Source organism: Bactrocera oleae, chromosome 2 (assembly GCF_042242935.1).
Source record: "Bactrocera oleae isolate idBacOlea1 chromosome 2, idBacOlea1, whole genome shotgun sequence".
In the NCBI taxonomy this organism is placed as follows: domain Eukaryota; kingdom Metazoa; phylum Arthropoda; class Insecta; order Diptera; family Tephritidae; genus Bactrocera; species Bactrocera oleae.
The window spans coordinates 76,729,535-76,752,851 of record NC_091536.1 but is presented as its reverse complement, the minus strand read 5'-3'; the positions used below and the strand labels follow the sequence as shown (position 1 = coordinate 76,752,851).

At 33.9% G+C, this 23,317-nt stretch overlaps 1 protein-coding gene across 2 annotated transcripts in view; it reads left to right on the top strand.

The window, feature by feature from the left end:
- Pli (E3 ubiquitin-protein ligase pellino) overlaps positions 1-23,099 on the top strand; it is an 85,217-nt gene extending 62,118 nt beyond the window's left edge. For both annotated transcript variants that reach the window (XM_036367952.2, XM_036367954.2), the window contains exons 3-10: positions 575-667; positions 14,244-14,475; positions 19,518-19,709; positions 19,771-19,959; positions 20,029-20,127; positions 20,208-20,361; positions 20,448-20,625; positions 22,292-23,099. In XM_036367952.2, coding sequence (XP_036223845.1) covers positions 575-667; positions 14,244-14,475; positions 19,518-19,709; positions 19,771-19,959; positions 20,029-20,127; positions 20,208-20,361; positions 20,448-20,625; positions 22,292-22,418 — 1,264 coding nt within the window. In that variant the 3' untranslated portion in view covers positions 22,419-23,099. The remainder of the gene's footprint in view (positions 1-574; positions 668-14,243; positions 14,476-19,517; positions 19,710-19,770; positions 19,960-20,028; positions 20,128-20,207; positions 20,362-20,447; positions 20,626-22,291) is intronic.
- Positions 23,100-23,317: the final 218 nt, after the last annotated feature.

The window sequence follows — 23,317 nt, the reverse complement described above, 5'->3', positions numbered from 1 at the left end:
TAATAAAATCACTTCTTCTCAGCAAGTTAGGTGAATGTATCTAACGCGGTTTGGAAGATGTGTAGATGTGTATGTGTGTATGTGTGTGTGAAATCATTTAGGGTACGGAGCCACGCGCACTGAGCAGCTTCTTGGTGAGGTTGTATGCTAAATTTAAGATCAATATCTCAAAAACTGAGAGACTAGTTCGCGCATATACAGACGGACGGACAAACAGACGGACATGGCTAAATCAACTCAGCTCATCATGCTGATTATTTATGTATACATTTTATAGGGTCTACGACGTTTCCTTTTGGATATTATAAACTTCGTTGCAAACTTAATATACCCTGTTCAGGGTATACAAATAATTTTGCGATTTTGTTATGAAAGTTAAGGACTTCTATTTACTTTTGGTTTCAACATTAACTAGAATTTTAATACTAACTTAGAGCATATTTTTTTTATATTATTACATATATTTTTTGTGCACTAACATACATACGCTCAATTATTTAATTTATTTCAAAATATTTTTTTTCTAATAATAAATTATGCTAATTGGAACCTCGATTTTTCTTCTTAATTATAGCACCGACGGCACAGAATCTCCCATATTAGCCGAAGCCGATGCTGATGGTCATGACAAACCGCGAGTGCGATATGGCGAACTTGTTATACTGGGGTGAGAACATATTCATAATACTATATACTTTTATATCTATATATATCTATATTACATTTAATCCACTAACTGTGCATTAGAATACATAATTGTCGTTAGATTGGCTCAGGGACGTAAAAACTCAAGCATGCAAATACATATGTATGCATGTAGACTAGATGCGTGGGTATATTAAGGTCTTGGAAGAAAAAATTACGATTGTAAGTTACAGTCGTAAAATGTTAATAAATAGAAAATCCTGGTGTTTATATATCATATATATACATAATAAAATGTACATAGCAAGCTCACAAGTTTCGAGGATTCAGGGTCAAACTTTGTACAAAAAGGGTCAAGAAATATAAATTTTTTTTTTCGGGAAGACATTTCCAAGTCTAATCTAAGCTTAAGATATAACTCAAAAACACGTTTAAAAGGTACTGGAAAGTCACGAATGACAAAAAAAATTCGGTACAGTCGAGGATATTAATGAAATTTAAGAGAAAAAGGGAATTTACTATATTGTTTTTGTTGTATCAGCCGTCTAACATTTCGATACCGATTCGATTGTGTTAATCTTCGTGGCCCTCAAAATCTGTGTTATTTTGCATTTGAACTCCTTATTTGAGTTAAATTTTTTGTAGCGAGCCACAAGTTATAAAAAGCTTTTCATACGGCGTGCTATTGGCTACACCCACACAGATTCTAGTATGCTTGATGTTTAACTCACTAAGAGCTGCATCTCGCGGTTAGTTATGTTCTGATGAGAGCTTAAACATAGCATTCACTTATGGAAAAATAATGCTTTATACCAACTAAATATTACTTATTCACTCAAATGCTAAATGTAGCACACATACAGGTATATACAGTTGTTGGCATATAAATATGTATGATTCGGCGTAGTTTTGTGTTTGGCTCGACATTTGGCATTTGTTTGGCTTGCCTCTGCCTCTGTTTCCATCCAACTATATTCTATTTAAAAAATTTCTTTAAAAAATACGCATTGTCGGCGCCACACACACACACACACACACACATACTTACATAAAATTATTATACAAACCTATTGAAATGAGTGCATTGAGCACACCTCTTTTTCTTGATGGATGTGAGAATTTAGTAGTTAAGCTTTTTCGCCTATTTTTGAGCGCACGAAAGGTCAACTAGCATATACAAACAAACTTTTAGCATTACTTATACATATGTATATTTTGGTAGACAATATAAATACATACAAACACTAATGACTACAACACGCTGCAGTGTCATAAACACTTTGGCGGCTTACACGTTTCATTTGTTGTTTTAGTTTTTGTAGTTTTAAACTTTAGACTTGAGTGGCAGTGCAGCACATACATACATATGTATATGTGTATATGGTACATTTAAGCTTCAATTCTTTAACATTTAAAATTAGATTGACACAAACATGGTTGTTATTCGCTACAATGTTGCCGCAGACCAGGGTTTGAAATACCTTCAATAACCGAAACATCCAAACTGTGTATTTTAAAAATGCTAAATTATGCGCCTTATACCCATATTTGCCATAAGTACGCACACATACATACTAGTGTGGGTCAAAAAAATCATTATTTTTTCATTCGGAACTTTGGAAAATTGATTGGTAGACACCTAAAAAAATTCTCTCCAAGTATGAGCTCTTACTATTAATAGAAAGATTATCCGCTTTTCAGTTTCCTATTTTTTCCTTATTAAGAAATTGCTTAGTGAAGCACCTTACTATTATTATTATGAACTCATATGTGGTGCCACAATTTTATTGAGGTATCTAACAACAAATTTTTCAGATTTTAAAGTAAAAAAAAAAGGATCGATTTGCTTATACCCACCCTAATGCATACGCACACACTTCTTCAGCATGTAATATTGTAGTTGTTGTAAATGTGTCAAAAAGGACACAAATCTTTGCCGCCGGCACCGCTGACTATAGAAGGATGTTACCAGTTTAGCTGTATTTCCAATTCCATACGCTGAAATCCGTTTGATGACCTCCACCACATCCATAAATTAGACTTACACTTGTTTTTGTGCAACACTCATGACTACATGACTTTTGTTATTCCCGAGATTTATGTGCGTTTGCCTTTTTGATGAAGACGATTCTTGGCGTTTTATTGGTTTTTGTTGTGAATGTAAATTTTGTTGTTGTATTTGTTTAGTTTGCAGCCAGTTTGGCGCCAAAATTAATTTGTTTTTCTCTACATTGCTATATTTATACCCTAAACAAGGTATATTAAGTTTGCCACGAAGTTTCTAACACCCAGAAGAAAATGTCGGAGACTCTATAAAATATATACATAAATAATCAGCATGTTGAGCTGAGTTGATTTAGCCATGTCCGTCTATTTGTCCGTCCGTCTGTATATTCGCGAACTAATCTTTCGATCTTAAATTTAGCATATAACCTTTTCCCACCAAGAAGCTGCTTATTTGTCGGAATGGCCGATATCGGACCACTATAGCATATTGCTGGCAAACAAGCTGAATGATCGGAATCAAGTTCTTCCATACAAGAACGTTTCCATTTGACGAGATATCTTCACGATCATTATTTCAGGCAATAATGGAATATCCGAAGAAATTATTTAGATCGAATCACTATAGCATATGACTGTCATACAAGTGGAATGAGCGGAATCAAGTTCTTCTAAGGAACCTTTTGTATTTGTGAAGGGTATTATAGCTTCGGTGCAACCGAAGTTAACGTTTTTTTTTTTGTTTCTCTTGGAGTTCAGAATGGTATTGCAGTTGAGAATAAAAAGTCCATCAATTTGGTTTATGGGCACAGTTTAAATGGACCAGTCCGGGTCAATTTTGATAAATAACATTCACAAATCAATAAATAAAATGATAATGTACCACCTTAACTGTCTGCAACTGACAATTGGATATCTATAAAGCCAAGGGCAATTCGTTCAAGCATTACAGAGATAACAAAAAAAGCTAATTATGTGCCCGAAAAGCAATCCAGCACACTTAATTACTTGTCATTGCTTCTTCTATCGACAATATTGTATCCCTTCTTCGCGAACGCGCTTCGTGCTTCTTTTTTCTTCTAAATAACTAAATAACTTTGATTAGACTTTTGTTTTGCTGCTGCTGCACTCAGTTTGCTCAGATAACTGTCATTGCGTGCTGTTAATTAAGTTCTGTATTTGTCAATGTTTCCATTTCGCGGGTTTTGTTTTCGTTTTTGTATTTATTTTTTTATTATTTTGCTATGTACCATATTCCAAGTCACATTGCTGTGTTAATTGAATTTGTCCGAGCAAATTAAATTAGTTTGACGTATCTGCGTGTGTTTTCGCACTGTTGGCGAGCCTTTAGAATTGGGTCTTAAAATTGACGCATTCGACGCATTTGGTGGCAGCCGGCAACAGGCAAAACAAACGAAAAAAGTTACTCACGAAAGACGCAAAGCAATAAAAAACAAGTAAGGAAGGCCTAAGTTCGGAACATTTTATACTCTCGCAAAGTCAAATGGTACACTCGTTTGAGATTTCTTTGTGGATTGACTGATATTTTCGGTAGAAGGTCAACTATAGGCACTGGGGTCCACATATTTAGTACTTAGGGGCTTGAACAGTTTCGGTTCGGTTTAGTTCGGTGTTATATGGGAAATAGGCGTGGTTGTAGTCCGATTTCGCCCATTTTCGCACTATAATATAGAAATATGAAAATAACATTATGTACCGAATTTTGTTGAAATTGGTTAAGCAGATCTCAAGATATGAGTTTTCACCTAAAAGTGGGCTGTGCCACGCCCACTGTCTAGTTTTGAACGCGGTTCCTATTAAGTCATCTTATACCATCCCAGAGATAAAATTTAATGTCTCTGGCGTGTTTAGTGCTTGATTTATCGCGCTTTTAGTAGTTTTTAACAGTACCGTTATATGGGGAGTGGGCGGATTTGCCACCCGATTTCAACTATTTTTACACTGTCAATATAAGTGCTAGAAACATTTGCTTCCAGTGAATTTTGTTATTATAGCATTAGCGGTTTAGGAGATATGCACATTAAACCTATTAGAGGCGGGACCACGCCCACTTTAAAAAAAAAAATTTAACCGCAGATGCCCCTCCCTAATGGGATCCTGTGTACCAAATAACAGTCTTGTATCTTATTGCGGAGCTTAGTTATGGCAATTTATTTGTTTTTGTGGGCGTGGCAGTGGTCCGATTCCGCCCATCTGCAATACCAACCGTCTCACGGTACCCAGAAACATGTCTACCAAGTTTCATAAAGATATCTCAATTTTTACTCAAGTTACAGCTTGCACGGACGGACAGACGGGCAGACGGACGGACGGACAGACAGTCACCCGGATTTCAACTCGTCTCTTAATCCTGATCATTTATATATACATAAACCTATATCTAACTTGATTAGTTTTATGTGATACAAACAACCATTAGGTGAACAAAACTATTATACTCTGTAGCAACAGGTTGCGAGAGTATAAATATACGTGACGACAATCACACAGCTGTCGTTGTATGTCGAATCGGATTTCTCCCTAAAAGCAATAATGTTAGGGTCGAATGACCCGCCTGGGGCCAAATCGCCAAATGTGGTGTCTTAATTTCTCATTACCGATTTTACTGTGACGACGGCGGCGACGAAGATACCATTCTCACAAGCCCCCCCCAGAGACCAAAGACTTTAGCTCTTAGTCGGCATTTGTTTGGGGGCGTGATACTTGTTGCTTAATTGTTAAATTTTGTGGGTCAATGTGTTTGCGCCCATTTTTGGCTGTCATTGTGGCTGCTGCAAGATTCGATTGTTGATTTCGCGACCACGTCCTGGTTTTAGTTCATCATCAATTAAAAACCAGAAAAAACGTTAATTTCGGCTGCACCGAAGCCATTGTATCGATCGGTTAGTTTGTATCGAAGATAAATATATGCTATATTGACACGATCTGAACTATTTCTTCGGCGATTGCAGCGTTGCCTTAGGCAATAACCCATAGCGAGTTTCATGAAGATATCTCGTCAAATGAAAAAGCTTTCCATGCAAGCATATAGTCGTAGTTTTCTGATATCGGCCGTTCCCAGAAATGAGCAGCTTCGTGGTGAGAAAAGGGCGGTTGCAAAATTTCAGATCGATTTCTCAAAAACTGAGTGCCTAGTTTGTATATATGCAGACGGGCGAACAGACAGACAACATGGCCAAATCGGATCCAAATTTTATAGGATCTCCTTTTAGGTGTTACAAACAAGTGGCAAACTTAATCTACCCTGTTCAGGGAATAATAAACTTTGCTACTGACAACACAGTTATCAAAAATTAAGTCAAAATATTTATTTTTATATGTTACGTGATTATGGAAAAATAAATATATACATATTTATGTGTTTATATGTAAGTATGTGTTCATATATTACCCTTCAAGAAACTACTGATCGGTTTACTAATACACTCACATTTTTGATGGCAGTACTGACGGTAATTTTACCTGTCACTTGACCGTCACTGTTATTGGTAAAAAGAGACACTTACAATTTATATTGCTTACTATAGCTTTACATATGTAAGAATGAAATAGCTGCATTATTTAGTACTGTCACCATTGACAATCAAATCAACAGTAAACTGACTATGTTTCCAAAAGCAAATTTTGTATACGTCAAAAAGAGACACCACACATTTCAATAAGAGTTTCGAGAAATTGTGAAATACCTATGTAGCTCTTAGTCCGTGCGAAAAACCAAAAGTGAAGTAATGAAGGAGTTTTTAAATATATTATACGTAAGTTTTTATTAAATTTCGAATAAAATTATATTTTTAGTTAATTTTCTATTTTATTTAGGCATTTTTAAATTCCGAAACACATTCCGATACAGCAGACCTTTGAGTGGAGCAAGCATAGACTGATGAGATGTTAAAATTTCTTTTCATAATATATTAGTTAATTATGTTTTTGCTGCACTCCTCTTTTAATAATATTTATGCATATTTTTATAACTTATTTTAAGCTTAAAAGTTTTGAATTAATTAAGGAAATAAAAATTGTATTATTCACTTGTGGTAGATATACAGTTATAACTGACAAATTGCAGCTTTGATGGATTTATGATCAGCAATGACTCAGGATTTATGATCAGCAATGAATCAATTCCGAATAACCATGTGTTAAAGGGAGATGCAAAATTACACACATGCGTTTGTTTACATCAGTTTTTGCACAAGGCTCTTAAGAAAATGATAGAAACTTTGGTTTGCGCGCTGACAAAATTTTTTCAGCTATGACTGTCATACTACCGGTCAGATGATTGTCACTGTTCTTGTAGGGTATCTGCGTGGCATACAAATGCTTCAGCACGCGATCCACACATATGGAAAATTGTCAATTAATTACTTCACATACGAAAGTCAGTCTGTCTGTCTATTTGTATGTATGGAGGAACGTCTGCCTGTCTGGTTAGTGTTAATATTGTGTTTTAGCGACCAGCAGCTAATAAGGAAGCATGTTTCCCCATTTTTTCGTTTCGGCGTATAAACATAAATTTCTTTGCAATTATTTACACACATACGGACCTATTTTAAGGCTTCCTTATAAGCGAATACTATATACATATATGCTACATAAATATGTACAGTGTATTTCACAAGAATGGTCTTCATCAGTTTTTAATAATAAAAATGCAGATTAATCGATGCAGTTTCTGTCAATCTACTGACCTCCAAAAAGAAGAGAGAAAAAGTTTGTTTCTATGTCTTCAAACAGAAGCCGGTGCTCCAAGCTAATAAAAGACCAATATTTATCTGCTTGAAGGCTTATGCCAATCATTACTTATCATCATATCTAAAAATAAGATTTAGAACCACCAGCTGCGCTTGTAGCAAACGCTACGATCCCCAGGAGCAGAATTTATAAAAATGTTGCATGCTAACTTGAAAATATTAAAAAATGAGTAAAGCTGCCGCAGGAATAACTGTCGTAAACTCTGGCGAAATACACAATAATAATAATAATCATTCTGATATAGACTTGGAATTTAATCTGACAAAGCTGTTTGTCACTAAAGCGATTCAAAAATATTAAGAGAATATTAATTTATAATCGTATCGAAAGGATATCGTTTAAAAAATTTGATAACGCTACAATGTAGCCAAAGTGGGGAAAATCTTTTAAGACTGTCCATTTTGAAGTTAGGTGAGGTTAATGGGCTGATAATCGCTAAGATCCAGCTCTGACAGTTAAAACGCCTTCTTTTGTGCCATCAAGCACTCTTAAGTATGCATCAAAAGACTGCGCGAATCAGTGGAAATCACCTGGGACCGCGCAAAGACTACAGCCCTTTATATTTTATTAGAGGAGTAATAAAGACAGAAAATTAATTTTAAATTATTCCTCGAAGATATCATTTAAAAAGGGTTATGTTGACAAAGGTTAGGGGCGACAAAGGGAAATAAGCGCAAAGTTTTGCAAATTTGTCGAGTCGGCTAATATCGGTTCATCGAAATTATTACGTCCGAGATATAGCAACCGAAATCTACCGGAAGCTGGCTAGTCAAGGAGAAAGTATAAATATTTTCAACTCACCAACTGGAATTTTTAGCTTAATCACCTGCAAGCCTATTAGACAGTGTTCACGTCGAACTTGCCTTCTACAGTTTCCAGCGATTCCGCTAAGACCAGACACGCAAACGAGTTTAATGATGAAATAACTAATGCAATTGAAAATGAGTTCAACCACTGCTTGAATACTCAGCGATTTCAAAGCCAGTGTTACTAGAGTCAGTGCTCCACTCTCTAAAGGGGGCTGCGCTACGGAGCTGTCTTGATGTCAGACACCTCTGCTTGATAAACACTGCAGAAGTCTGGTGTCCTGAAACTAGAGGTGTTGGAGAACTCTCGGCAAAATATTCCCTTAAATTGCGATCCATTCGCTTCTTCTAAAGGGATTCGGCCCGATCAGCACCATTACTTAAACTTACCTAGAAAAAATTAGCAGACAGCTCCCTGAAACGCAGTGTGTACACACACACCTAATTGCGTATATATATGTATATATGATATGATTTATACAAAAACAATTCGTCAAGTGAAGACCAGTTGCCAGCGCTGCTTGACCACACTAAAAGGAGTTAACTGTTTGTTTTAAGTGCATATAATACAAGTGTCTCTATATGTATGTACCTATACATATGTATATGTGCACATCCATCGTGTCTCATACAGCACGACGCACTATAATTAAAAGGCCACACTAAAATAAAACCATAATTCCGGTTGTAATGTCAAGTCATTAAAACTAATAACATCATTAATAAAACACTCACTCGCTGCACTTGTAAATCCAACAAAAAGTTGTAGTGCTTAAAGAGTCGTGCAGGGGGGACAGCGGTCGGGCGTCTACCAACAGTTTACCCAAAGCGAAACCGCTACTAATTTTTTGGCGTGCAATACTTACAACTCTTAATAATGTTTAACTGTTATCGCGAGAGCAATCTAATGTAAAGTCTTTATCGCTGTGTGTATGTACATATGTATATAGTATGTTTTTTCTATAAATTTCTGGGTTGTTCGTATATTTTTTCATATACTTTTCATAATGTACAAATAATTATATATAATAATAATATATAATTATCTTGCACTAAATGTAATTATTCTTGACAAGAAAGATTCCTTCAATGAAATGTTTGAGCCTATGTAGCTCCCCAGTATCCAAATAACAATATAAATGATGGGGGTGTCATTCTAAGTAACTGTTAAAAAGTGTCTAAGCCTTTACCTTATACGCTTCCAAGACGAAATCAACTCGAATTTATAGACTGTTCTGGTGTTAAGTTTTAAACATTTCACATATCCTTCAGCTTGTCTTAAACACCACTCTTTATTATAGAGTATTATTTCAAAAAATAAAACTCCGATTTTCAAAAAAAAATTTTTAACGCATTATTGAAAAATTGGACTCAACAGTCTTAAATATTTGGCAGTTCACCATCATATGTATAAGAATTGTTTCAATAGACTTAGATTATCGTAAGCACTCGAGTTTGGTGTGCAATGTCAACGGAATGTGAGCAAAACGCGAAATTTTTCACAAACAAACAAGACCTCGACTTCTATGAATAATTGGGGTTATATATGTATGTATCTATGATGAATAATATTTCCGTCATCAACATTATGCGATTAGATCTCGTGTGTCAACACCAGTGAGCGTTTAATTTAATTTTTCAAAGACTGCCAACTGAGCCAAATGTTATCGGGTTCAAATTGCGAAACTTATACAGAATATGTAAGTAATAAATATATACACACACTAACCGTATATAATTTAAACAATTTATTTGTTAACGATGCAGTTGTTTGGGTGGGACCTTGAAATATGCAACAATATTATTTTCAACCTTCCTACTTGAAAACTATGTTTTAAAAAAGCTGACCCAAAGCGTACAAGCGCTCATACACCATACGCAGTTTTTACTTTGAATAATGTATTATTAATATTTCATTTGAAGGCACCAAGTTAAGCGGAATTATTTTCTTCATAATTTTTGGAATACTGGCCGGAATGCCCAAAGATCCGCACCCAGCTGACAAAATAAATTAGAATATTCCCCAAATATTATAGACCTCTACTTTCCAAACTACCGTGCAGGAGAGTGCATCAGTTCTGAACTAGTTTGAGACCGATCACCTTAAGTGGCACATCTAATGTGCCTACTAAAGGCGATTTTCGGAATTAAAAAAGAAGAAAGAAAATTACTTGTATTAATTGTCGTAAAATTTTAGGGATATATTATATATTTACATATTTTAAAAATACACAGAAAAAAATTATTTTTCGAGTTACACTCGATCAATGACGGCGCTAAAAACAGGTTCCTCATTGTTGCGGTGATTTCAGCGGTGACTTACGGTCGCAAAACGAACTAAAATTTAAAAAATAACGGTGTTTGTTTTTTCATATTTCGATAGTTTATATCTTTAAAAATAACATACTAAAATTTTGGCCTGACAAAATTAGTTTTTTTAACAGATCAAAATACTAGTAATTTTTGCAGTGATATTTTTCTAGGTATAGACTATCGAAATGCTAAATTAAAAATAATAATTTTTTCAAATTATCAAACTGCCCCCTAAAGTGCTACCAATTTGCGAAATTCCCACTAGTTCTCAACTAGTTTCTATTTTCCTGCTGTGTATGCATAAACATACATACATACGACTATTGGTGCTCCATTTCATAACTACAAAATATTTTCAGCCTTTTCACAAACACTCACGAATAAACTGTACAGTGTTGAGTGGGTATTTACGAGATAAGAATGTCCACAATTTCTAAACAAGCTAAAACAAAACTGCCCGAGTATATAGGTATGCATTCAAAAATGTGCTATTCCTAGAATGGAAGGCATCAAATAAATGCTGACGGTGGCGCAACAGTGCAAGGGCCGCAGCGGTTGATCCGCGTTCTCGCTGCTCACACGCTTACATAGGTTGGGGCAACAACTACGGCGACCACAAATACAAAGTGGCCAAAGTAACAATATATAGTACTACCAGCAACAACAACAGCGCAGTAGTCACAGCATTAGCATCAGTAGCCGCCGCTGCCGTTTATCTATTTTTGACGAATCCACAAAGTTCGTTAACACCGAAACTTATGCCATAAAATAAAATAGAACGGGGACCAGCAACAGGGCACAGCGCTATCACGTACCACAAGCGTCAACATGATGTCGGCCATGTCGGTAGGTGTTGTTGTGATTTGAATGGAGGCGATCGCTGCCGGGGGGAGTAGTGTGCTGCGTATATTTACGTACGAATTAGTTGAGAAGAAATTTTGTATTTATTCTACGCTTCAACAGGCCAAAGGCGGTTGAGTTGATGGTGTATGGCCTCACCAGACGCATTTCGGCCGCCGTTGCACATAATTTAAGCGAATTAATGTTGTTACATGTCGCTCTGCGTCTATTTATAAATGGCGGCAATTTTCATAAATAAAAGTGACTGAAACATAATATTTTCGATTGGAAAAGCCTACGGCGCCAAATTGTGTAAGCAAATTTAGAACGCTTGTGTGGATTATTAGTTTTAGAATAACACTTTTTGAATATGAAACTCGAAAACAATTTTCATAGCTTATTTATAGCTGAATTTAATAAATTTATTAATATAGTTTGTTTAGTTTTTCTAACGAATCATCTTTAGAGTGACTTAAGGTGTTGTATCCACTTGCAAGTCAGAAATAAACGTGTTTTTGTGAATGTTTTTTGTAGCGTCATTTAACTTCATAGAAATAAAATAATCTACCTTTACTGAACTTAATGTATTTTAACAATCGGTGATTCATTTTGAAAAATTTGGGATTTCTTTGCTCCCTTAGCCAATCTCCAGGAGAACATCGGAAAATATGTGTCGGGCTGTGTGAATGATTTTTCTGCTTAAAATTATCTCAGATCCAAAAAAAAAATTATTATAACATTCGATGAGAACAGATATTGAACTAAGGACTACTCAAAAGGAAGTAGTTTCTGTGAAAAAATTAGATTTTAATCAAAAATCTTATTCCTTCAATCATTACCTGACAAATACTATCTAAGAAGGTCGTGTGAAAATTTCGTTCCGGCAATATTGAAGAAATTTTCTTCACCTACTCTGGAAACAACGTTTTCAAAGTTTTGGGAACCCATTACACTAAGTAAAAAAATTCTACAAATATGCTTATATCTCCAAAACTATTTGACGGATCAACTTCAAATTTTCGGAAAATATTCTCAAATATTCGATATACATATAACCAAAAAAGCTTTCGACTTTTTGAAATCTACCCTTAATGTAAATTTATTACGAAAAGGATGCGGTTACGTAGGAGCGGTGGAATTTCGAATCGTTTTCTTATCGAGAGTTAATTTTTTTTTCAGATAACTTCTGTAAGATTACATTTTTCAATAAAACAATTTTAGTTTAAACAAGAAAAACGTTAACATCGGCTAAACCGAAGATATAATGCCTTTCAATGGCAAATTTCTTTTACAACTATATATATATATATATATGTATAACCAAATCTGAAAACATAATCGGCCAACGGTTAGCATACGTAGGAAAACGCTGTTTGTTCTTTTTAGTCACGTTGTTTGATATGAAGAACTTCCAAGTCGAATCAATCTTAATAAGGGAAAAAAATCTTTTTGAAAATCTTTATCTTGATTTTAATCGCTCAGTTTGTATGGCAGCTTTATGCTATAGTGATACAATCCAAATCGGATATTGTAGTGTTGCTTTGGGCTATAATCAATGCCAAATTTTGTATAGCTATCTTATACAAAAAAATTTTCCATACAAGGACTTGATATTGACCGATCAGTTTGTATGGCAGCTATATGCTATAGTGGCCCGATATCGGTGGTTTCGACAAATGAGCAGTTTTTTGGGGAGAAAAGGACGTTTGCAAAATTTCAAATCGATATCTCAAAAACTGACGGACTAGTTCCCGTATTATACAAACAGACAGACGGACATGGCTAAATCGAGTCAGCTCGTCACGCTGATTATTTATGTATATACGAGTATATCTAAATATTTTATATCTATATGAGTTTTATGCGATAAAAGCTTTATTATCATATAAAACTTCCTAGCCACCAGAGTAACCTTATATGCTTATATGTTCGTTTTTGGATAAGGTTGACTCTTTTGCTTCTCGCTTTATCGGGCTTTCGTATATGCGCCGAAATGTAGGCAACAGTTGTAATTTTTCGACATAGGCAATTAAATTTGACAATTTTCGTGGAGTGTGTAATATTAGTAAAACTTAAACCTAATATTTATCATTTTCAACACGAGATTTGTAGAATTTTTTCATTGACTTCTCTTTTTTTAATAAAAGTGTATGTGCTTGATAATTTTTGAACAAATCATAGTTACTTATACAATTTGTTTTTACCTCATAACTTTTAACCGCATCTAAAACATATGACGTATGAAAGAATTAATCTTATAAAGTATTAAATAAATCAAAAGTCTAAAAAAAGTAACAACTTGAAAACACTTGATCTTGAATAATATTTCTATCTAGTACGTAAATAAATAGATATTCATTTATATAATACCCCCTACCTAATAAGTCACTTCATCAAAATGCTTCAAAAACACGTGGTTAAAAGTAAAGACTCTAAATACTCAAAAGCAAAAAATAATCAACACTGTAGATTGCTGCACACACGTAACTACATAAGTCCCGTTTATTTGTTCGGCGGTGATAAGCTTAAGTGGCATTGCCTTAAAATCGCTACACATTTTTAACCACTAAAGTTCATTTGCGTTTCCTAGAAATTTATGTATTTACGGTATTTACTTATTTATGCATTTTTATATTTCGTATTATTATAAACCGTTTTTCTTTGTTGTTCAATAAGTTGTAATAATGCTCGCCTTAAAAGCTCCAAGCACTTATTGTCAACTTTATATAGTTGTGTACATATATGTATATATATATATATAAATAAGTACACGAATAAATAAAAGTACATAAGTACACGAATACATATCTACAAACAACTATAACTAATATGCCACTATCTGTTATTTGCCTCCCATTACAGCTACAATGGTTATTTACCGCAAGGTGATCGCGGTCGTAGACGTTCAAAATTCGTACTTTACAAACGTACAGAGCCGAACGGTGTGAAACGTTCCAAACACTATATCGTCCAATCGCCACAGACATCGAAAGCTATACTAGATGCCAATCAACATTCAATTTCATACACACTATCACGTAATCAAGCTGTCATCGTGGAATATAAAGAAGACACGGAAACGGATATGTTTCAGGTAAGAGCACGTGGAGTACTTTATTCAAATAGCTATGTATAAGTGGTGTTTATAGTAGAGCTGCAAAACTATCGATAGTCGAACCAATCGATAGTTTCGATAGTTTAAAAAAATACTTTCGATAGTATCGATATTTTTTCCCCTTGAAATACACTTACTTTTTGCTGGTAAAATCAAAAGGTACATTTTTTTATACATGTAATATAAGATCAGGAAATGTGTACTTAAAATATGTTTAGGTTTAGTCAAAAATTCTGATTCTATATGAGTAAGTGAGGTTATGTGCAGCCGGTATTTCTAAACATTAGAAATTCTTACCCAATTGTAAATATTTCCGTATAATTCCGTCTACTAACTCATCTAACACCTAATTTAAGCGTACAAAGAGTTAAATTTAATAACTTGTATATTATTTCAAAAATTTAAAACCATATGCGTTGAATTAAATATGCATATTAAACTTTACTTTTTGTATTACTAGACAATATCAATATGTAGCTATTTATATTAAGTGAAATTTATGAAAATTGTTGGTAAGTCTAGATAAGGCATAAACTAACGATAGTGAGATGAAAATAAAACTATCAATATTAAAAACATATACCCTATAGATGTTTGCAATTTCCTATATTTAGCTAGCAATAATATTCGAGTTTACATTTTTTTTTTTTAATTTTACAAAAGCCAATAAAGAATATAAGTACCCTTTATTAGCATTGCAACTCTTTCGTTTACCAAGAGCAGTTTGGAGATCAATCAGCTGATGCAATTATGATGTAAATTGAGTCGTAACACAGTTCAATTTATCTTCAGCAGTTATATCAACAATTTATTTATATATTATATCATTTCTTTAAAGCTAATACCCAATATATAATTTAGTAGCATACAAACTCTTTCATATAACAAGTTAAACCCGTTCTATTAGTTAAGACAATTAAGGTCAAAATTAAAAACGAAACGAAACCTCAAAAATCAGTTTTTCAACGTTTTTAACAGCTGGATAAAAGTTATCTGGACTTTTTGTGTGAAAACGTCTATGTTGGATAATTTGATTATAGCTTAACATTGAATCGCTTCCATTACTCACAAAATTATTTCTTTCTGCCGATATAAAGTTCTGATTGCAATCTACATTGAAATTCAATTCACTACCAAGTAGTTACAAAATCATTAAAGGCAGCATCACTTGTTCTTTATAGGATTGCAAGAATATATTGGTTTGCTGTCATTGACATGACATTTCGTTTTGAAAACATTTCGCAAACTTACATTGCGTCATAAATTCTAATTGGGCAATTAGTTAATTGCTTTAATTTTTGGACGATTGCAAAAAGTCTTACTCCGGTTCAACGTTCGGTGAATGGGCCCGAAACAAGATGGCCACCTATTCCGATTACATTCTCAAAAAGTCACTGTTTGGTATGCTCTGTGGGTACAGGGAATTATATTTATTTATATATGAAGCCGGCCTTAATGTTGCAGTCTATGGGGAACGCTAAAAAGCCATGATTAGTGACTTTCGAGCCTGAATTGTAGGATGTTGATGTGGACCAACAAGACAGAAGCGCATTATCACGCGTCGCGGGCCTATAGCGTGGCCTCCAACATTGTGCGATTTAACACCGCTGAACTATTTATTTGAGCGAGCCGCGGCAGTTACTTCTCGGAAATCATTTTTAAAACATAATGGCAAACTCGTATCTTTATAATAAAGCTAAAGTCTTGGCCATATGCGCAGTTTTATTTCTTTTTGAAAACCACATAGCTAAAAAAAACAGCCTTTACACAATCTTGAAATTTTATTTTAGTTCTTTTAAAAAAGTTATGAAATGTCATGCAGCTTTTAATAATTAAATACCATACATATTTGTAATTAGGTTAAGTTCAATGCAAATTATTGTAAATTTTTTTTTTCTACAAAGATACAAACATATGACCAACGTTCAGTATAATACCTACAATATAATTTGCAGCAGTTCATTTGATTACTTATTCCATTATTGTTAAGTGTGCACTTTATTGTGTTTACCGTTACTAATAGAATGAGAAATTACATTACGGTTGTTCCTGTTTCAATAGTTTATTTTGTTTGTTGTCACCAATAAAAATAGCAGAAATGTCTTTTGTGTCGTCTTTTGTATTCGAGTTATTTATTCAATTTTTAATTTGTTTGCTTTAGCGAACATTTTAAAAAATATGAGTAATAAAAAATACATATATGTATTTAAATGTGGCAAAGGGACAGGAAATCATTACTGTTTTAAAATTTTATAGATTCTTGTTTAAATTTCCGCGTAGCATTAATCGCAGTTTCATTTGCAATTACGAAATTTTAATATAGGAGACAGAAGAAAAAGAGATTAGTAGGAAGCAGGCACCAAGCATTAAAATTCTTCAAAAATAATTTTAAGAATATTCAAGTATTACCTTTTGCCATCTAAACCTGTAATAATAATTAAAGTTTCTTCGAGAAAAATTGCGTGAGAAACCGCTAATATATCGATAGCGTCAGACTGAGGATATATATCACAGAAAACTCTCCCGAAAGTCATTAATAAAAATGTTAATTGCGAACATTTTCTGTTAAAAAATGGAAATTAGTTTTGCTATTTCTTCCCAAGTATTTATTCTTCGATGAATTTAATAGACTTACTAGATATAGTAACTGAATTTCATGCATGCTTTTAGGTCAACCTCGCTGATATTTCTGATTATGTTCGAAAAAGTCGAAATCAATTCAATAAAATTTCTTTGCGTTTTGCGCTAAGATTAAGCTGATTAAAGGAACACGTAGACTTAAAACATATATCTTTTAATATATAAAAAAAATTAGGGGGATTATTGCATAATAGAGCTACTTCTTTCAAGTCAAATTAGATTTGAAATTGATTGCTAGACTTACTCTCATAATTCCTTCTACATATGTACGTTCCTTTAAACTATCTGCAATCAATTGATAGGTTTTTATGAAAAGATATTTTATGCTAAAACTGAATTCAGTAATATGAAATTGTTAGCCCAAAGGAGGTTAGATTACTGTTGACTTGTTTCTCGTGACTCGTGACTTTAAAACACTAACGAAAAGTTTGAATTTTTTTTATTAATACGCCTAAATGTAGGCAACATGTCTCTCAGAAAAACATGAACTCCTCAAAAAATTAAAAACGATTGTGAATTGAAATTTCATTTATAACAGAATTTCATTATTATTTTGATTAAGTCAAACAAGTTAATGTGTTTTTCAAGCTCATCAACAAATTTGCCTGTTTGATAAGCAACACTTTCCCCAAACTACATGTTAGAGCGCGTAGAAAATGCTTATAACCAAACTTTTTCTTGATTTGTTTTTTCACGATATATACCATATACATATGGTATATGCTTGTGTGAATAAATGGATGCTACCAAAGTAAATAGAAAATGTCACTATGTCATACTTTCTACCATTCCACACATGCCAACATACCTAATGGCATTTTGTCAATATTTAATACCGAGAACTGTTGCGTATTCAGTGCAAACATATCGATTTCATTAGTTAGCCCAACCATGTTGCTAGCTGTCTGGTGTCCCCAGCTATGTGCGTCAGTTGTTCTACGTGTGTGGAGTACATATGTTTGTGTATTTTTCTTTCTTAGCGACGCGTGTGTAATATTTGTTGTTGTTAAATACTTGTAGGAGTACCTGTGCCTGACACTGATCTGCTTGGAAATCGTCATTGGATGACATTGTCAGTGTCACAGACGTCAGTGACAATCATAGCACATCTGAGGCACATATATTATATATGCTCCCTAAGTATATATAATCGTATATATATTTCTAGGAAAATATTCTTTGTCCAATTGTTTTTTATCGTCCTTATATTTTTTTATTGTTTTTTTTTTTTTGCTTATTGTTTTGAAATATTAATAATCGCAAATTTTGCTTTTCGGAAGATATATGACATTCACCGTAATTTTTAATGAAACCCGTTACATTACTATCTATCCGCATTATTTCCATATACAATATAAATTTATGATTATAATAATTGCTTTTAGCGTGTGGCTTTGAAATCTGCCGACATTGCTTTATTCTCTTCACATGTGAAAGCCAAGCCCTCCCTTTAGTTATTATATTAAATGGTGATATTAGGAAATTAATATACTTGTAGTATCTCTGGTATGATGGCAATTAGTATATGCATATTTATTGAAACTGATATTATGTAGACTCTGGACATATATTTTTGTTTTTAATTTTCGGAAGTTTGATAAAAGTGTAACAAATATATTTTCTATAAGTGGACGATAAAATATAGAAACTGATATAAAATATGTTAGATAAACTGCACTTTTTTTATTATGATCACGTGTTCGGAATACGACTTTTTTTGACAGCAGTAGGTCATGGTAATGAATAGTAAAGTAAGTTAGGAAAACTGAAAACCTAAGGCAGTCTTATAAAATGCATTTATATGTGCTTGGTTCAAAAGTTTGCGAAAAGCTCATAGAGTTGCTCGAAAGCTTTGAAAAATGTTGAAAGCTTACAAAAAGCTTCAAACAACTTTAGACAATTTCAAAATTCTTTTCCAAGTGAGTTATTACTGATATTTAATAATAAAAATATGCAAAGTGAAATTAATTTATTAGAAATGTAAAAGCTTTTGCAAAACCCATTCCTTATGTCAATTAATAATTATAAACATCGATATGACTTTCGTATTCAATTGTCTACTGAGGTTAAGCGAAAAACGTCTATATTTGATAGCTAAATATTTTTTTATGATGCAAAATCAATCAGATGATAAAAACATTTTTTAGACGATAGATAGCGCCACCTATCGAAATATTTTATGACACCACTAATTTTCCCAATGGAAACATATTTCACGAATTGGAATAACTATATCACAGCTTTAAAATATTAAGTATTTCTCCATATCTATATTTACGATATATGTATATAAGATTTCTCTCCTCCATAAACTTCCATTAAATATATTTTTCCTTAATTGAAAACTTATCTAAAGTCTTTCTATTTCCATATTTCTACAGGTTGGTCGCTCATCGGAGTCCCCCATAGATTTTGTTGTTATGGACACATTGCCCGGTGATAAAAAAGATGCTAAAGTCATGCAAAGTACAATATCGCGTTTCGCATGTCGAATACTGGTGAATCGCTGTGAGGCATCCAAAGCGCGAATATTTGCCGCGGGCTTTGACTCAAGTAGAAATATTTTCCTGGGCGTAAGTTTGCTGCAAACAAATAAATAAAAACAGTAATAATCAAAGATTTCTTTGTCTACAGGAGAAGGCCACAAAATGGCAGGATAATGTCGAAATCGACGGTCTCACCACAAACGGTGTGCTAATAATGCATCCAAAGGGTCAGTTTTGCGGCGGCAATGCCAAGTGTGGACTCTGGCGTGAATGTTCGGTCGGCGGTGATGTGTTCAGTTTGCGCGAGTCGAGATCGGCCCAGCAAAAGGGACAGCCGGTAATTATCTAAAATAAATTTTTTGCTAAAGTAATAAAATAATACTAATAATTCTTCTTTATCCCACAGATTTACGATGAATCCAATGTACTGCAAGATGGCACGCTGATCGATCTGTGCGGTGCCACGCTGCTTTGGCGCTCAGCCGAAGGCCTACAACATTCACCGGTTCGTATCTAGCACGCGAGTGACATACACACACATATATATATAACACTTTATCACATAACTCCATTTTATTCTTACAGACCAAGCGCGATTTAGAAAAGCTAATTGATGAAATCAATGCTGGACGTCCGCAATGTCCGGTCGGTTTGAATACCTTAGTTATACCTAGAAAAGTGAATATTGGTGATCAAGTGAATCAGCCTTATGTGTACTTAAACTGTGGACATGTTCAGGGTATGTAACTGTCGGCGTTCAGCAGCAAACCTTTTTCAACTGTATACATATATTTTTTTTAATACTAATACTTCTTTATTTTGCAGGTCATCACGATTGGGGCCAGGATAAGAGTACTGGCGCTCGTCGCTGTCCCATGTGCCTCGAAGTCGGTCCGGTCGTTACGCTTTGTATGGGTCTAGAACCGGCCTTTTATGTTGATGTCGGTGCACCTACGTTCGCTTTTAATCCATGCGGTCACATGGCGACTGAAAAGACAGTCAAGTAAGTCAAGTATATTACAACAAAAAAAACTATGTTGTGGAATGCGTTGTAGTGGAAGTTAGTTTCAGTTTTGCCTGAACTTGTGGCAATTACTTTTTGCTAACGTTTTGTATGAAATTTGTGCCACCCGAAATCTTAAGATCGTAAATTCCCATTTTACCGAGATTTAAAAAAAATATTATGTGCTCTTTAAACAACAAAAATACACCTTTCCGAAACCTTTGTTAAAGAAAATGTGAGTACCGATTTCCATCTCACCTAAAATGAAGTTTCGAAGGAATATTTTCGTCTCAGAGTTTTACATAACCTAAACAGACCCGTATATAAACCGGCTAAGCAATGTCATCACAACGTCATTTGCTACAACTTACCAGGCTTAAATTCCCGAAATAAAGTTTTTGGACGAATAAAATCTGAGTCAATTGTAATAAAGTAGAAACGGCTGTCGTGGCAAAAAAATGCCTTGAATATTTTAAACAGTTTGCTTATGCTACAACAACAAAAGCAAAACAATTCCACCACAACCACATACAATTCAACTAGGTGACCTTATCCTTCAATTCTTACTTTCGTTTCTTGTATTTGTAGTGATGCGAAAATGTAGCGAGCCTAATCAAGAATGTTGAAGTCATTATTACATATTGGTAGTTTGTGGTCTTAATTTCCAGCCGATGCAGATTCTAAAAATGCTTTTTGCGATCGCCCCTCGGTAGCTAAATGTCAAGCCACCAAATGTATTTCACTGTAATCTTCGATGGCAACTTAAATCTTGTAGCACAATTTTTATAGTCCTTTGTTCTTTGCGCCAAAATATAGGCAACATTTGGTATTTTTCTTTATTTTTGTCGTGTATAAACGTTTCTAAAGTTTAAACTTGTCTGCAGGGGCAGGTAATAGGAGGTTAGAATATTGTAAGAAATAATAGAACAAAGCCAATCATAATTCAAACATGATTTTTAATTCCCGAAATTAGACCATCAAATCTTATACCATAAACAGGACGCATTGAGTTTGCCACGAAATTTCTAACTCCTAGAAGAAATCGGAAATCGTATAAAATAGCACGACGAGCTGTATAGATTTAGCCATTTTCGTCTGTCTGTCCGTCTAAATATACGCAAACTAGTCCCTCACTCGTTTTGGAATTTTACCCACATCTTTTTCTCCCCAAGAAGCTGCACAATTTTTCGAAACCGCCGATATCGGACTACCTGAACATATAGTTGCCATACAAACCTGACGATCAGAATCCAGTCCTTGTATGGAAACCTTTTTTATTTAACAAGATATTTTCATGAAATTTGGCACTAATTATTGTCTAAGGCAGCGCTACAAGCTGCCAACAAATTGTGAAAATCGGAGCGCTATAGCATATAGCTGACGTTTGAATTGACCGATCAAAATCACCGTTGGCTGGTTACGTTTTCAGATTTAGTTGTACATATATATAGTTGCTACATGAAATGCACCTGTGAAGGGTATTGTAGCTTCAGCGTAGCCGAAGTTAACGGTTTTTTCTTATTGTAAATTTTTTTAAAATTATTTTTATTTTATTTTATTTTATTTTTTTTTTTGAAATTTTACCCCCCAAATATGAGCCTATACTATATTTTAGTAGATTTTATGCAAACAATTTTAATTCATTTCTTCTTCTTTTCCCGTTTAGGTACTGGGCCAATGTTGATATACCACATGGTACGAATGGCTTTCAGGCGGTTTGCCCCTTCTGTGCGACGCCACTGGACGGTTCATCCGGTTATATTAAGTTGATTTTCCAAGATAATTTAGATTAAATTACATAATTATTATGTTTAAATTTAAGCAGAGCGCATATATTTTGCGAGCATGCAAACTGGCAATGTTGCAGTTTATCAGCCCATTTATATGCATTAGTATATAGAAATATATTATATAAGTGTATATACATATTTTTATGTATGCACACATGTAATTACAAAAGTTGTACGCTGAGGCGCAGCTTTTTGGCAAATTTCACCAAAGTGAAGTGAGTTGCTTAGAGTAATGCTACTATTGTAATGATTTTACAATTACTTTTTTTAATTTATATATAGAATCTTCTCTCTCCCGCCCCCACAAAGAAAGCATTGGCTGATAAGCTTTAACATACATACATACATATAATTTATTTGCCATACACAGGCATAATAATTACAAAATTTTATTTCAAATATAAACTGAAAGAAATTTATATACGAACACATATACATACAAATATACACGCATGCCACTGAATAGAGTGTAAAGCGTGAAAGTATTACAAAAACAAGTGAGGAAAATTGAAAATGAAAATATAAGTGCATAAGTTTGTTGTATGTGTGTTGGCGTTGTGCAACTGCACCGTTAGGGTTCATAAAGCAAGCTGTAGTGGTAATGCATTGTAATGAATTGTAAAGAAATGTCATGAATTTAAGTTATGTGAAATTTATAATAAAATTAAAATACAAAATCATAAATGATTAATGATAAATGTTAGCACGTAAGGCGAACGAACACATATAAATGGTGTGAAAATCATTTTGCCACAAGCAAGCAACACATAGACACACGCATATACACATTCATACAATACATATATATAAATTTAACAATTTAGAGCTTAATGTGTAAGAAACCAATAGTAGAACTACAAAGTACATCTATAGGACACTCTTGTGCCGATTGATTACGAAGT